Below are 16708 nucleotides of genomic sequence, written 5' to 3' on the forward strand. Positions count from 1 at the left end.
GTCGACTGTTTCACTTCCTTTGTACCAATACCATCCGCGTATCTGTATATACCAGTCTACAATATACAAGGTGCACGCTTACGCATAAGGGTACTTCTATAAATTCTATAAGATTTAGCGATCATGACGTCCAGCAGCATTATACCTACTCATTTCTTTCACTATTTATTTACTCGCAAAAAAATACTAGTGGCTTAAAACTTAACTCGCAATCGGTATTTTTTACTCGCATGTTGCGAGTGTGCCAGTGTTAATTTCGAGCCCTGTCCAAATTCCAAGGAACGTGGCAAATCTTTTTCAAAATTATAATGTGTTACATTTAGCAATATGGTTCGGTGTTGAACATAGGGGTTGGCACTGCTAACTAGGGCAATATGACCAGATCGCAAAATCAATGGTCGTTCCTCAAGAACTACAGAGGCAGTTTTGGTTACATATACTTACAAACATTTAGTGAACATTGGTGTTGATTAGGTCAGAACTGTTTTACCTCGGAAACTTACACAACAAAAATACACAAAATTAATGTAGATTATTTAAGTGCCACCTCTCGGCAATTTCTGAGGTAATTTTGGTAATTATCAAACATAAACAAGATACAGGGGTGTCAATTATTCCAAATTTGAAATCCGGAAAATTAAGCCGTAGGATAAAGGGAAGAGAGGGCCCAACCCCCCGAGCCCTAGCTTATTGTTCTTTTTTTTATAGTCTTTCTAGGTGCAATTTCTGGTGAGTACAATGCGAACTATTATAAACCAAACCATCCGTAACACCGCAGGTGTATTTGTCATTCTAAACAAATGATATTAAGAACTTTGAAATTAAATTAAAATCGACACACCAGCGTATCGGAAAACGACTGTCCGAAAACATGTAGCTATACATCATTTGCAAATGAAACAAAATATGCATATTGTTTAACTGCAGAAAATGAAACCCAGTAACCAGTAACCTTGCAAATACGCAGTCAATATATAATCTGATTAACATATTGTTTTAAAATATGATATTGCAGTGCTTTACTTTGCCAGTTACGGCTCAGTGCCAGCCGCTTACCAATCAGAAATCAATAAATAAAATCGGTTCCAAGCGATATTGTCCGGAAAAACGCTGCTATAACAATATTCGTTCTGAAATGATCCCGCACTAAAAGAATTTTGTCCCTATCCCCAACCGCCTTAAACAAACTCATCGGATTTACCTTCACCTCAAAATAAACCCTGGACGGCTCTAATCCGGATTTCCAGAATAATCCGGAAAATTGACACCCCTGAAGATATTGTATCAACAGTTTTGTGAACACTGGATAACATCTGAATTAATTACCAAGAGGAAATTGTCTACTGAACAATGGACTGATTGCAAGAAGAAACACGAGCTTGTCACAGTAGTGCCGTATCCCTGCCGAAATTTTTTTTCTTGTATGAAAACATTTTGTTTTAGAGAAGAATAATATTTGTAAAACATGGCACCTGTGTCATCTACCCGGTATTCATATTTCAAGGATCAATTAGTTATATAGTGTTGAAGTTATGCTGTAGAGAATAAAATATATGGAAATGAAAAAAAGGGACCGAGTTATGGTTCATGTTCACTGCACTTTTCCTAGCTGCCATCTGTTTATATATATTTCTAGATTCAAGTAAATCCCTTCAGTAGATATAGATTTATGCTCCGGACAAAAAATTATTTTGAAATTAAATAAAGGGAGATAATTAAAAAACTAAGGTTGATAGAGTTATGGTTCTTAGTCACTGCACTTCTCCTACTTGCCATCTGTTTATATTTCAAGTTTCAAGTAAATCCCTTCAGTAGATTTAGAGTTATGCTTCGGACAAAAATTTACTATGAAAGTAAATAAAGGGAGATAGTTAAAAAACTAAGGTAGATAGAGTTATTGTTCTTAGTCACTGCACTTCTCCTACTTGCCATCTGTTTATATTTCAAGTTTTAAGTAAATCCCTTCAGTAGATTTAGAGTTATGCTCCGGACAAAAATTTAAACAAGAGTTCCGCGGTCGGAGATGACCGCATTGAAGCCGGATTTTTTATTTAAATGACAGGAAAGTACCTTTCGTGTTTTTGTCAATGCAATACTTAAATTACTGAAATATTGTTCAAAGGTCAAAATGAAATGTAAGTACTTTTCAAGGCATGAGCAAAGTTTGAGATTCTAGGTCCAAGCATACCAAAGTTACAACAATTTTAACATTTTAACATTTAAGTTCACAGTGACCTTGACCTTCAAATGAATGACATTGAAATGAATGACCTTGAAATGACCAGTGGTCATCTAAGTGTGCTTGCAAACCTTTACGTCAAGTTTGAGATTCTAGGTCCAAGCATACCAAAGTTATAACAATTTTAACATTTTAACATTGAAGGTCACAGTGACCTTGACCTTCAAATGAATGACATTGAAATGACCAGTGGTCATCTTCTAGTACTGGCCAATCTTTATTTCAAGTTTGAAGACTCTAGGTACAAGCATACCAAAGTTATAACATGAAATAAGAACTTTAACATTTTTACATTCAAGGTCACAGTGACCTTGACCTTCAAATGAATGACCTTGAAATGTCCAGTGGTTACTTACTAGTTCTGGCCAACCTTCATGTCAAGTTTCAAGACTCTAGGTCCAAGCATACCAAAGTTATAACAACTTTAACATTTTTACATTCAAGGTCACAGTGACCTTGACCTTCAAATGAATGACCTTGAAATGTCCAGTGGTTACTTACTAGTTCTGGCCAACCTTCATGTCAAGTTTCAAGACTCTAGGTCCAAGCATACCAAAGTTATAACAACTTTAACATTTTTATATTGAAGGTCACAGTGACCTTCACCTTCAAATGAATGACCTTGAAATGACCAGTGGTCATCTGTTAATCCTGGCCAACCTTCATGTCAAGTTTGAAGACTCTAGGTCCAAGCATACCAAAGTTATACCATGAAATAAGAACTTTAACATTTTTACATTCAAGGTCACAGTGACCTTGACCTTCAAATGAATGACCTTGAAATGACCAGTGGTTACTAACTAGTTATGGCCAACCTTCATGTCAAGTTTCAAGACTCTAGGTCCAAGCATACCAAAGTTATAAGAACTTTAACATTTTTTATATTGAAGGTCACAGTGACCTTGACCTTCAAATGAATGACCTTGAAATGACCAGTGGTCATCTGTTAATCCTGGCCAACCTTCATGTCAAGTTTGAAGACTCTAGGTCCAAGCATACCAAAGTTATACCATGAAATAAGAACTTTAACATTTTCGAGCACGCCGCCACCCCGACCGCCCGCCCGCCCGCCCCCCCGCCCGCCCGACAACATCAATCTATAAGCCGAGATTTTTTCGAAAAAAATCCGGCTAATTAAAATTATATAAAAGGGGAGATAATTCCAAAATTAAGGTAGATAAGGTTATGGTTCTTGATCACTGCACTTCTCCTAGTTGCCATCTGTTTATATTTCAAGTTTCAAGTAAATCCCTTCAGTAGTTTAAGAGTTATGCTCCGGACAAAGTTTCGGACAGACAGACAGACGCACAGACGGACAGGACCAATTACTATATCCCCTCCGAATATTTTCACAGCAGGGATAATAATGAAACCTATGTACTCCACCATATTTAACAAGAGCACCGCCTTGCGGGTGCAGACCGCTCATCTATTTTCTTTTTAAAGGTGAAGGGACTCTCATTTTCAATCACAAAGGAGGGAGGAGTGGAGTGAAGAGGGGTGTATAGTGTGGGGTTGTGGACATTTATTACATTATCTTCCAAAAAAGCGAAAAAAAAAAAAAAAAAAAAAAAAAATCCGGGGGGGGGGGGGGGGGGGGGGGGGTTGGGGGGGGGCGATGGGGGGGGGGTTTGGGTGCGATGGTTGGACGGTATTTCAAACATAACCATTTTTAAAAAAAAAATGGGGGGGGGGTATAGTGTGAGGGTGTGGTGGTAATTTGTGAGATGATCTTAAAAAAAAAAAAAAAAAAAAAAAAAAAAAAAAAAATTAGGGGGGGGGGGGGTGGGGTGGGGGGGGGGGGGTATAGTGTGAGGGTGTGGTGGTCATTTGTGAGATGATCTTAAAAAAAAAAAAAAAAAAAAAAAAAAAAATAGGGGGGGGGAGGGGGGGAGGGGGGAGGGGGGGAGGGGACGGCACGGGGGATGGTTTGGGTGGAGTCTATTGTGGTATGTCAGGTAAGAGTAGTTTCATCAAAGTATCAATCAAATCTAATCATAAATAAAGAAGTTATGGCAATTTTAGCAAAATTTAATAATTTGACCTTGAGAGTCAAGGTCATTCAAAGGTCAAAGTAAAATTAAAGTTGCCAGGTACAGTAACCTCATGATAGCATGTAAGTATTTGAAGTTTGAAAGCAATAGCCTTGATACTTAAGAAGTAAAGTGGATCGAAACACAAAATTTAACCATATATTAAAAGTTACTAAGTCAAAAAAGGGCCATAATTCCGTAACAATGACAACCAGAGTTATGCAACTTGTCCTTTTACTGTACCCTTATGATAGTTTGTGAGTGTTCCAAGTATGAAAGCAATATCTATGATACTTTAGGGGTAAAGTGGACCAAAACATAAATCTTAACCAAATTTTCAATTTTCTAAGTATAAAGGGCCCATAATTCCGTTCAAATGCCAGTCAGAGTTACATAACTTTGCCTGCACGGTCCCCTTATGATAGTTCATAAATCTTGCAAGTATGAAAGCAATAGCTTTGATACTGTAGGAATAAAGTGGACCTAAACACAAAACTTAATCAAATTTTCAATTTTCTAAGTATAAAAAGGGCACATAATTCTGTCAAAATGCCAGTCAGAGTTACATTACTTTGCCTGCACAGTCCCCTTATGATAGTTAGTAAGTGTTGCAAGTATGAAAGCAATAGCTTTAATGCTTAAGGAATAAAATGGACCTAAACACAAAACTTAACCAAAATTGTCAATTTTCTAAGTATAAAAAGGGCACATAATTCTGTCAAAATGCATGCCAGAGTTATCTAAATTTGCCTGCCCAGTCCCCTCATGATAGTAAGTAAGTGTACCAAGTTTGAATGCAATAGCATTGATACTTACTGAGAAAAGTGGAACTAAACGCAAAACTTAACCAAAATTTTCAATTTTTTAAGTATAAAAAGGGCACATAATTCTGTCAAAATGCACGCCAGAGTTATCTAACTTTGCCTGCCCAGTCCCCTCATGATAGTAAGTAAGTGTACCAAGTTTGAATGCAATAGCATTGATACTTTCTGAGAAAAGTGGACCTAAACGCAAAACTTAACCGGACGCCGACGCCAACGCCAACGCCAACGCCAACGCCAACGCCGACGCCGAGGTGATGACAATAGCTCATAATTTTTTTTCAAAAAATAGATGAGCTAATAAAAAGGTAACAGTGGTTCATATATTTGAAGGTCAGCGTTCCTGTTGTTCAACAAGTTGGCCCTGCAAACCAGTGACATAAGTGCTCTTTATGGTAGTGGGCAAGGTTCTACGTACCTGTCGTTCGACGAGTTCGCCCTGCCAGCCTGTGACATGTGACACAAGCTGGTCGTTATAGTAATGTGCGAGGTTTGCCATGTGGTTGTTCTCCTTCTGGGGCGCCATGTTGGCCGCACTGAACATCTCCAGGTCAACGGGCGTCCCCTGGGAACTCGTGTCACTGGGCGCCGGGCTAGCACTGGTGAACAAACATTAAACCTATAATATAATGATGAATGTGCGAGCCTCGTTCTGGGATAACTGGGCTTAATGCTTATGGAATATTTTGTTTAAAGGAAGTCTCTGCTAAACGAAAACCCAGGTGAGGCTGAAAAAGTTGTCCATGGGCCGACAATTTACTCACATACATTAAGCCCAGTTTTAAGACCAGTACAAGGCTTCAATAGGTGTCCACTAGGGGTCAGGCTAACTTAAATATGGGATTTCAAGATTCTAAAAATCACGAGTTGTTTGACCCCAGTGCTAGAAATCGTCAGGGGTCAAATGAATTTGTCAGAGGTCAAATGAAATGTTCACATGTCAAAATACTGAAGTCAAGAGTTATTTTGTTTCTGCATATTTGTTAAGTAATCTAAATACGGTTTGTTTGCATAATCAATTTAGGAAAACATCACAAATTGTATGATATCAACTATATTTGATATTTGGTAACATTTGCACCAACATGAGGCAAGGCAATTATCTGAAGGAGCCAAAAGTGAGAAACTTGAAAAAATGCTTGCATCAACAAGCAGGATTCTACTTCAATTGAAATTATAGCTGTAACCCATTTATGCCCAGTGGACTCTCCCATCCTTCTAAATTATATCAATGTATTTATAAAATTAGGGATGTCTAGTATACTTATTTCTATATTTAGAATATTTCTTACAGAAATTCCTTTATGCAAACAGCGCAGACCCAGATGAGACGCCGCATTATGCGGTGTCTCATCTGGGTCTACGCTGTTTGCAATGTCCTTTTTTCAGGACGCTAGGCATAAATGGGTTAACGGTTAACGATTCACACATCATTCGATTCAATTTCGATACCAATTGGTCCGATTCGATTATTTTCGATTCGATTCAAATTAGAGTATTTGCTGCTTATTTTGCAAACAATTTCATGTTTGGTTTGTCCAGGGCATGAATTAATTTGTTTGGTATTTGTTATTAACTTATTATGTTGTACACTTAGTGTTTAATTTTTTTTAAACGAATCATTGTTTAGGCCTAAATTAAAATTAAGTTTGTTTGCCCTTTACCGACCGACCCACTTTTTACATCCCGACCCAAATTTTTTTATTGCGATTTCTGAAAACCAATTTTTTTTTTTTCGTTTTTTTCGCCGATCATAAAAGAGCCAACTGCAATATTTATTCGTGCGCGTATTTATATCCCTGTCCATTATTATGGCCCCTGACAGATCTAGGTCGCTTTGATGGTTGGAATTGCATATGCCCCAGAATAGACAGTAATGCAAGCGTCTATAACCAGCATCGCGATTGGCGGTGTTCCGTGAAAATGGCCGAACGACATCATACTTAACTATTTGGTTCGCGAAAGTAGTCGGACATATATGAGTTTACGTTCGTTACACACATGTTGTTAACATGATCCAAGATGGCGGACAATAAAATGAAATAACGATGCTCAGCGAGGACAAATGACTATTGAATTTACGACGGACATCATATAATTAGTATGAATTAATGAAAAGAGCGTGTCATTCTACGATGGAGCATACGTTTTAGATACAAATAAGACTCTTTTTTTTTTGGAAATGTATGAACTGAATGTCACAGAACAAGTGTTTGAAAATTGGAATGCAGTCTACTCGCAAAGAAAAATACATCTAAAAGTTACAGGATTATCGTTCGAAAATGCAAAATAAAAGACAAACATGATTTGATTTATATGCAAGTGGATCTGTGTTTAATCAGATTCATGTGCATATTCTGCTTTATTATGTTTGCCACTCTAAACAGTTTACTGTAATGGCATGTTAGTGAAATGGATATGTAAAGGTAAACTTATTTAATATATTAATGTCTCTTAGCTAAATACATCGACAACACTCAAGTATATATGTTTAAAGCGTTAATATATCCACAAACTGAAACTAACATCCTTAATTTATTTCCCCAAATCAAGTTGTCATGCTTATGTTAGTTGCAATAATACAACTCCCAGCTATTGACCCTCTGAGCTGTACGTATGTACTCATAAAAGCTCAGAGCATTCAAGAAGAACTAATGCTTATGTTCAGTTTGCCCTTTTATGAATTTACTTTGCCATGCCGAGACTATGCACTAACCGGTCAAACACTTCAAATTGAGGCCTGTAAAAATTTCAACTGGCCTGTGAATTGTTTCTCCTGGTATGCAAGTCTGACCTGTAAAATGTGACGTTTTTTTGCCATGTCTGAATTTTTCCATTAAAGGCTTTGGGCTGTCTTTCTACACTCCTTCAATGCTTGTTGCATGCTTATTAAGCCCAATTTAAGGGAAAGGTTTAAATTAAAAATAAAAGCTGTCTGGCAGTTAAATAATGACAAATGCATTTGAGCAATTAACATCATATAATGAACACATATTTGATGTAATAACACACAAGCATGCATTTGATATAAATATATGCAAGAAACAGCAAACAAGATAATGTTAAGCTACATAGGGCTTCGTACACTACAACAGTGCTTTAATAACAGTGTTTTAAATATTCATAGACTATTAGTGTATTAAAAATCTAATTGCTCAAATAAAATAAATAATTTTCCTACCTACCTAACCAACTGTAAAATTTAGGGTCGGTAAAGGGCAAACCAACAATATTTTAATTGTGGCCTTATAAATAAAAAAATTATTGGACAAAACTTCCTGTTGAGTTATTATTAAAAAAAAACAAAAAATGCACAATGTATCACACGTGTTTAACAGGAAAAAAAACATGTAAGTATATAAACAACTTCAAGTTGACTTCTTAACAGAACGCACACAGTTTAGTAAACAAACCATATGTATTGAGGAAGAAATGAGATCAAAACATCACATGGGTATAATTTAGGAACAGTAACTTTCTGTTATAAAAATGTAGGCGATACAAATCACATCATTGTTTCCTGAACACTAACTGACTAGAACTCTTAGTGCTTCCAGAATTAGGGTAACTTACGTCATCAAAACACGTTTTGCAAGTTGCCTTTGCATTAGAACCATCGCGAAACCCGAAATGTTCCCATACTTTTGATTTTAATTTGACGGTGCGCTTTTCAGCGTGGTTGAAGAAGCCATTTTACCGGCTGATGTAATGCTCAGCATGTTATTCATTCATTCATTGGATGCCATATTGGCTATTGACCAATCACAAGACGTATTACAAATGACAAGAAAGTTAAGACGACGGATTTGGAAAGTAAGGTTTAAAATGCGGATCAATCGGGATTGCAGTGAATCGAATCGATATTGGCCGTATTGGTATCGGAATCGAATCGACGGCGTTGCACCGGTTTTCCAATGCAGCGAACCGAATCGTTACAGCTCTAATTGAAATAACTTATTTAGATGAATATAATTATGTAGAGAACTTGCTGAGTGTTGAATGAAATTAAGTTTATCATCAATATGTTTTTATAATTATATATAATTAATTTATTTAATAAATTATTTATATATATGAAAATACTTAAAACAGAAATTAGCTTGAGATTCTTAATAACATACGAGCAAATCTGAATTTACATTTTTAGAGCCTTTGTCTATTTTTTCAATACAAGCATGAATTACAAGAACTAAACTTGAAATACATTCTGAATGCATTACGTTTTATTGATTCAACTCCAAAAGTTTGGTAACTGCAAAAAGAATCAGCCTAATGATGTCAGAATGCAACAAATAAAAAGCAAATTAATTGAATTAATATCCCCGGCACAAAAATTAATTTTGTGACAGACGAACAATAGACTGACAGACGGACAATGCTAATTCTATATCCCTCCCCATTTGGCGGTGGATAATAATATGCATAATTGCAGGTTGTAATGTTTCAACTTCTCAAGTTTCGAAAATGCAAACAGAACTATCAGCATTATAATATCAGAATGTAACAACAAGAATTTACTCACCATGTTGACCTTTCCTCCATTTCCCCGCCCTCCGTCCCTCGGTTATCCCCGCCCCTCCCGCCCTCCACAGCCCGGGTATCCCCGCCCCCTCTATCCTCTGTGGTCTTATTCACATAAGTCTGTGATAACATATTTTGTTGCTGGGAGCCTAAAAACTTCCCATACACAGTGTTCCCGCGATGTTGGTTCCCCGTATGAGTTATAGGTATAGTTGTGGTTCCTGTCATCATGGGTGACGCGGCCATCGCCATAGAAACCATGGGGTGGTGGGGACTGGAGTTTTGAGTGGAGAGATTGCTTAAACTTAAACTAGAGTTCTGATAGTTCTGATGGTAAGGACTTCGGTCGGAATGCGAGTGCAACGACATCAAATGAGTCGTTGCCGTCGACGACGCTACCATGGAGACCAGGTGGGGCCCCTGGGGGGAGGGGTTGTGATACGAATGGTGGGCATTGGCATGGAGAAGACTGGGGTCTGGAACAGGCAGCCCGTGACCACCTGGATGGTGAGGTGAACTGGCAGTAATGGAGTTAGAGTGGCTTGTCTGGTTGGCTGAAAATACACGATCATTATATAATTATTGGTATCGAATGGTCACATTAATATGGACCTGACTTATGAATGAATGCATTAAAGTACTGTTATGGTAAATACAGTAATTTACAAACATGGAACCACACTCTTTTTAGCAAAAAATACTGCACTGCCTAATTTGGGACATCACAAAACCTGCTTTCCCTAAGCAAGGGTCATATTTATATTTATATATTTATACATTGAGAACTAAACATTGACAGAATGATTAAGTGTTAATTATTGAGTGTATTCACCCTGTCAACTGGGGGCAATACAGGTACTTACAGACGCTGGTCTGGGCAGCAGCTATCTGTCGAGACAACGCCTGCTGCAGCTTCTGTAACGTCTGAAGAGCTGCAAAGGGAGATAACAAATAACCAATAACAATCTTAACTTCTGAAGAGCTGCAAAGAGAAATAACAAACAACAATCACAATCTTAACGTCTGAAGAGCTGCAAAGGGAGATAACAAACAACAATAACAATCTTAACGTCTGAAGAGCTGCAAAGGGAGATAACAAACAAAAATAACAAGAGGGCCATGATGGCCCTGAATCATGATGGCCCTGAATCACCACCTGACTAACCAAATACAACCCCAACCCAGTTTTCATCAAGATAAACATTCTGACCAAATTTCATAAAGATTGGATGAAAACTGTGACCTCTACTGTCTTCACTAGGTTTTTCTAATATTTGACCTATTGACCTAGTTTTTGACCCCAGGTGACCCAAATACAATCCCAACACAGATTTCATCAAGATAAACATCCTGATCAAATTTTATAAAGATTGGATGAAAACTGTGACCTCTATTGTCTACACAAGGTTTTTCTATAATTTGAGCAAGTGACCTATTTTTTTACCCCAGATGACCAAAATACATTCCCAACCCAGATTTCATTTAGACAAACATTCTGACCAACTTTCATGAAGATTGGATGAAAACTGTGACCTCTATTGTCTACACAAGGTTTTTCTATTATTTGACCTAGTGACCTAGTTTTTGACCCCAGATGACCCAAATACAATCCCAACCCAGATTTCATCAAGATCAACATTCCAACCAAATTTCATTAAGATTGGATGAAAACTGTGACCTCTACTGTCTACACAAACAAATTGTTGACGGACACACGCACGCACACACGCACATACTGACGCCGGACATCACACAGTGACATAAGCTCACCATGTCACTTCATGACAGGTGAGCTAAAAATCAATTGGGGTTTGACTGAAGAAGACTATTGCCAAGCAATATATGTCCCTACCGGCTCCACCATTGTCAGAAATATATATATATTTTAAATATTTGTTGCCATAGCAATCAGAATTTTTGACGTAGGAACAAAATGGAATGACGTGCATAATGTCCTTATTGCCATCTATCCATGTTTCAAGTTTCATAAAAAAAATATTAAGAACTTTAAATGTTAACACAGGATCCAGAAAAGTGTGAAACCGGTAGGGGTCAAAAATTAAACAATGACAGTAATGGTGATTTATCTAGCACAGGCTAAATTAATCAGGGACAACACTTTTTGCTTTTATGGTATTTCAACTTTAAAGGAAGTCTCTTCTAAGCCAAAGTCCAGTTCAGGTATACAAAGTTGTCTCTGATTAGCCAATGCTCATATCCAATACACTGTCATAACAGTGGCCCCAATACACTGTCATAACAGTGGCCCCAATACACTGTCATAACAGTGGCCCCAATACACTGTCATAACAGTGGCCCCAATACACTGTCATAACAGTGGCCCCAATACACTGTCATAACAGTGGCCCCAATACACTGTCATAACAGTGGCCCCAATACACTGTCATAACAGTGGCCCCAATACACTGTCATAACAGTGGCCCCAATACACTGTCATAACAGTGGCCCCAATACACTGTCATAACAGTGGCCCCAATACACTGTCATAACAGTGGCCCCAATTCACTGTCATAGCAGTGGCCCCAATACACTGTCATAGCAGTGGCCCCAATACACTGTCATAGCAGTGGCCCCAATACACTGTCATAACAGTGGCCCCAATACACTGTCATAACAGTGGCCCCAATACACTGTCATAACAGTGGCCCCAATACACTGTCACAACAGTGGCCCCAATACACTGTCATAACAGTGGCCCCAATACACTGTCATAACAGTGGCCCCAATACACTGTCATAACAGTGGCCCCAATACACTGTCATAACAGTGGCCCCAATACACTGTGTAAAGTGTCGTCCCAGATTAGCCTGTGCAGTCTGCACATTTTAATATAAATAAAATGCAACATTTTTTAGTTTTCCCTATGCAGCTCTATGGCTTGAACCTAAGTTAATATAATATTGACAACTTGACAACATATCAATTTGAAAGTATTTGGGAACAAAAATCAAATACACCAATTTTCCAACATGAAGATTTCACAACACAAATTTTCCCAATTTCAGGATTGTGGGCGCACATTTTTCCCAATTGGGCTGGTACCAGTACTTTTCCCAATATGGCAAAACAATCGCTGTGTTTAGTCTGCACAGGCTAATCTGGGACAACATTTTACACACATGCATTAAGCCCCGGTTTTCCCATAGCATGACTCGTATGTAAGCCTTTAACCCTTTGCATGCTGGGAAATTTGTCGTCTGCAAAAATGTCGTCTGCTGAATTTCTAAAATTAGCATTTTCTTCGATTATTTTTCTAAGACCACTATCAGAATAGCAAACAGTTTGGATCCTGATGAGACGCAGGGCCCTCAATCTGTCAAATCCACGGCCGAAATTCGGCTGCATTCCCCCCCTGAAAAGTATACTTTTTTCCCCTTTTTTGGGGAAAAATTCCCCCTTAATTTTTTTTTATTATATCTCAATCCAATTTTAATTTAATCTTGTCAAACATACTACATTATGAAATAAGCAATGAATATAGATTTTTATTAAATTATATCGTCTACTGAATGTGATAACTAGGGCAACTGACATTTTGTAAATTGTTCAGGAATGCATATTTTCTAAAGTTTTCTGAAATACAGTAAGAGCACTTACTCTATTTTTTGCATTCAAAATATTTCAGTGTTGAAATTATGGTAACTGCTCCTTTCTTAATTTTTTTTTGTTTTAAAAAAAGACATTTCAATTTGCCGTTTTGTTTCATTCTTTAAGAGTCTATTACGCTACTTTCTACATTCAGAAAATGACATGTGTTTGTAATGTCAATTTCGAAAATTTAGTAAAAACATTATTTTTACCAAAAAGGTTGACTTAATATTTTTACAGTTGATGTATGTCACCTTAATAAACACAAAAATGGAAAAAAGTAAAAATGTATAAAAATGTCAGTTACATGACTTATTACATTTAATAGACGATAATTATGTTCTAAGGTATTACAAAAGCGTCAAAATGCCTATATTAGCGGTATGGGACTAATTGTTCGTACCTTTGTTGGTCAGGTCTTGACTATTAGCCCCGCCTCCCAGCTCCTGTAGAATGTTGATGCCGATATTGAGACTGCTGCCGTGGGATGGGGTACCAGCAGAGATGTGACTGGTGGGTGTGCTGCCAGGGCTATCAATATCATCACAGTCTGAAATAGACAACATGGGACATCAATATCATCACAGTTAATATTATAAATAATAATATATTAATATAAATAAATATTATAAATAATAATAATAATATTTTTAGCAACTCTGATGCAAAGCGTGTAAATTGACGTTGTAGACAGTACATATGCCAGCATAACTTTCGCGCGTCTTTGAACAGAGCAAACATGGAATAAAACAGGGTTGGGTACACTGTATTCAGCATTGGAAATACATTCTGACATATTGTGAAGTATTTCTCAAACAAGGGCTGTTTGTAAAACATGCATGCCCCCCATATGGGCTGTCCGTTGTAGTGGCAGCCATTGTGTGAATACGATTTTTGTCACTGTGACCTTGACCTTTGACCTAGTGACCTGAAAATCAATAGGGGTCATCTGCGGGTCACGATCAATGTACCTATGAAGTGTCATGATCCTAGGCAAAAGCATTCTTGAGTTATCACCCGAAAATCATTTTACTATTTCGGGTCACCGTGACCTTGACCTTTGACCTCAAAATCAATAGGGGTCATCTGCAAGTCATGATCAATCTACCTATGAAGTTTCATGATCCTAGGCGTATGCGTTCTTGAGTTATCATCCGAAAACCATTTTACTATTTCGGGTCACCGTGACCTTGACCTTTGACCTAGTGACCTCAAAATCAATAGGGGTCATCTGCGAGTCATGATCAATCTACCCATGAAGTTTCATGATCCTAGGCGTATGCGTTCTTGAGTTATCATCCGGAAACCATTTTACTATTTCGGGTCACCGTGACCTTGACCTTTGACCTAGTGACCTCAAAATCAATAGGGGTCATCTGCGAGTCATGATCAATGTACCTATGAAGTTTCATGATCCTAGGTCCAAGCGTTTTTGAGTCATCGTCTGACAACCACCTGGTGGACGGACCGACCGACAGACCGACCGACATGAGCAAAGCAATATACCCCCTCTTCTTCGAAGGGGGGGGCATAAATATTGTGGATATGGATATTATAATTACATATTGGATATTATTAAAACTGACGCCGGTGAGTCCATTCTGTTTTAGTGGGTTTAATACATGTCGTTTCTGCAAACAGCTGATAACTAACGCTCAGATAAATAATGGAACGTTGATACACGCGTCATCAACCAGCAGTGTTTTAATTAGTCCTTACTAGATTTCTCAATGGGCAAAACTCCGCCTACTGGGCGGACTTGTGCTTCAATGATTGGAAACGGGCGATAACGGTAAGCGTCTACCAAAAGATTCTCCGCCCCAAGCCAATTATCGATTACTCTTAACAACTTTTGATCTCTTTGACGCAAGTCGGTACATTCCCCTGGGTCAAATGTGACGCATGACATAATTCTCTCACGAGTCAAACTAGGGTATTCTGTAATTTTCAAGCGTCAAAACCCGGGAGATCGGGTCAAAGGAAAGCCCTGTATATTGTTTAATTGTTTTAAACTTTTCCCGCACATAGGTAATTACAGTAAAATCCCGACTCGAATGATTTCCCAATACATCCGTTTCAAACCGACTATTACTGTATACTTTTCAAGTTTCTATTTGTTACCCGATAATCCCGTTTATTCAGATTTTATAAATCACTTTCTGGTAAATATTAACGATAAAAGCTCTCAATTATTACTTTACAAACCTTGCCATTTTTCTATAGTATCAAATAAATTTTAAGTAACTATTTATAGATTTGATGAAATATTGCCTCTGAACATGCGTCAATCCCCTGGCGTGTTGTGTGCTTGTTAAAACGCTTAATGTACGCACAATACACATGAAGCGACGTTGTACATGCTGCATAATTTTCGCGCTCTTTTTGATTGAGAACAAGATGCGTTTGTGAAACACAATGTCCCCCTATATGACGTATGACCTTGTAGGATGACCTTGACCCTTCACCACTCAAAATGTGCAGCTCCATGAGATACACATGCATTTCAAATATAAAATTGCTAGCTTCAATATTGCAGAAGTGACATTACATGAGCAATTTTGACCCATATATTTGACCTTGAAGGATGACCTTGACCTTTCACCACTCAAAATGTGCAGCTCCATGAGATACACATGCATGCCAAATATCAAGTTGCTATCTTCAATATTGCAAAAGTACTCATAAAATGAGCTATTTTGGCCACATATATTTGACATCTGACCTTGAAGGATGACCTTGACCTTGACCTTTCACCACTCAAAATGTGCAGCTCCATGAGATACACATGCATGCCAAATATTAAGTTGCTATCTTGAATATTGAAATACTGCAAAAGTGTACATTAAATGAGCGATTTTGACCCATATATTTGACCTTTGACCTTGAAGGATGACCTTGACCTTGACTTTTCACCACTCAAAATGTGCAGCTCCATGAGATACATATGCATGCCAAATATCAAGTTGCTATCTTCAATATTGCAAAAGTAATTGCAAATGTTAAAGTTGGCGCAAACAAACCAACCAACAGACCAACCAACAGACCAACAGACAGGGCAAAAACAATATGTCCCCCACTACTATAGTGGGGGACATAAAAATATTCGACATAAAATAAATGTGCACTGCTAATTTGAAGCAAGAATATTATAACGTTGCGCTAACATTAACATTTGGAAGTGTGTTTCTGATTAAAAACGTTTAAACATCGACTTACGGGAATGGGTTTCGGATTACAAATTTTATTACTCCCATTTCAGATTTCAACAAATATTAACAGTTGCGTTATGAATTCAACGATAATTTGTTTAAATACTTACGAGTCGAATAAATATTTTGACAGAATTATGCATGAAATTCACGTTGTCCACGAGGATTACGGCCGGTTGCCATCATCAGTCTTCTAAGTATTGATTATCGGACGAAACATTAACAAGTGTGCGTAATTAATTCAACAATTTTTTTTTTAAAGCGCATTACGTGTGG

The 16708-nt window shown here is 37.7% G+C and overlaps 1 protein-coding gene across 1 annotated transcript in view; it reads right to left on the reverse strand.

The window, feature by feature from the left end:
- Positions 1-16708, reverse strand: part of LOC127857844 (WW domain-containing adapter protein with coiled-coil-like) — a 47340-nt gene that overhangs the window by 5735 nt on the left and 24897 nt on the right. The window contains exons 8-11 of the mRNA XM_052394531.1: positions 13627-13773; positions 10478-10546; positions 9616-10168; positions 5512-5692 (exon numbers count right to left, since the gene is read on the reverse strand). Of these exons, the coding sequence (XP_052250491.1) occupies positions 5512-5692; positions 9616-10168; positions 10478-10546; positions 13627-13773 (950 nt within the window). The remainder of the gene's footprint in view (positions 1-5511; positions 5693-9615; positions 10169-10477; positions 10547-13626; positions 13774-16708) is intronic.

The sequence above is a fragment of the Dreissena polymorpha genome, chromosome 14 (genome assembly GCF_020536995.1).
Source record: "Dreissena polymorpha isolate Duluth1 chromosome 14, UMN_Dpol_1.0, whole genome shotgun sequence".
NCBI classification, from domain to species: domain Eukaryota; kingdom Metazoa; phylum Mollusca; class Bivalvia; order Myida; family Dreissenidae; genus Dreissena; species Dreissena polymorpha.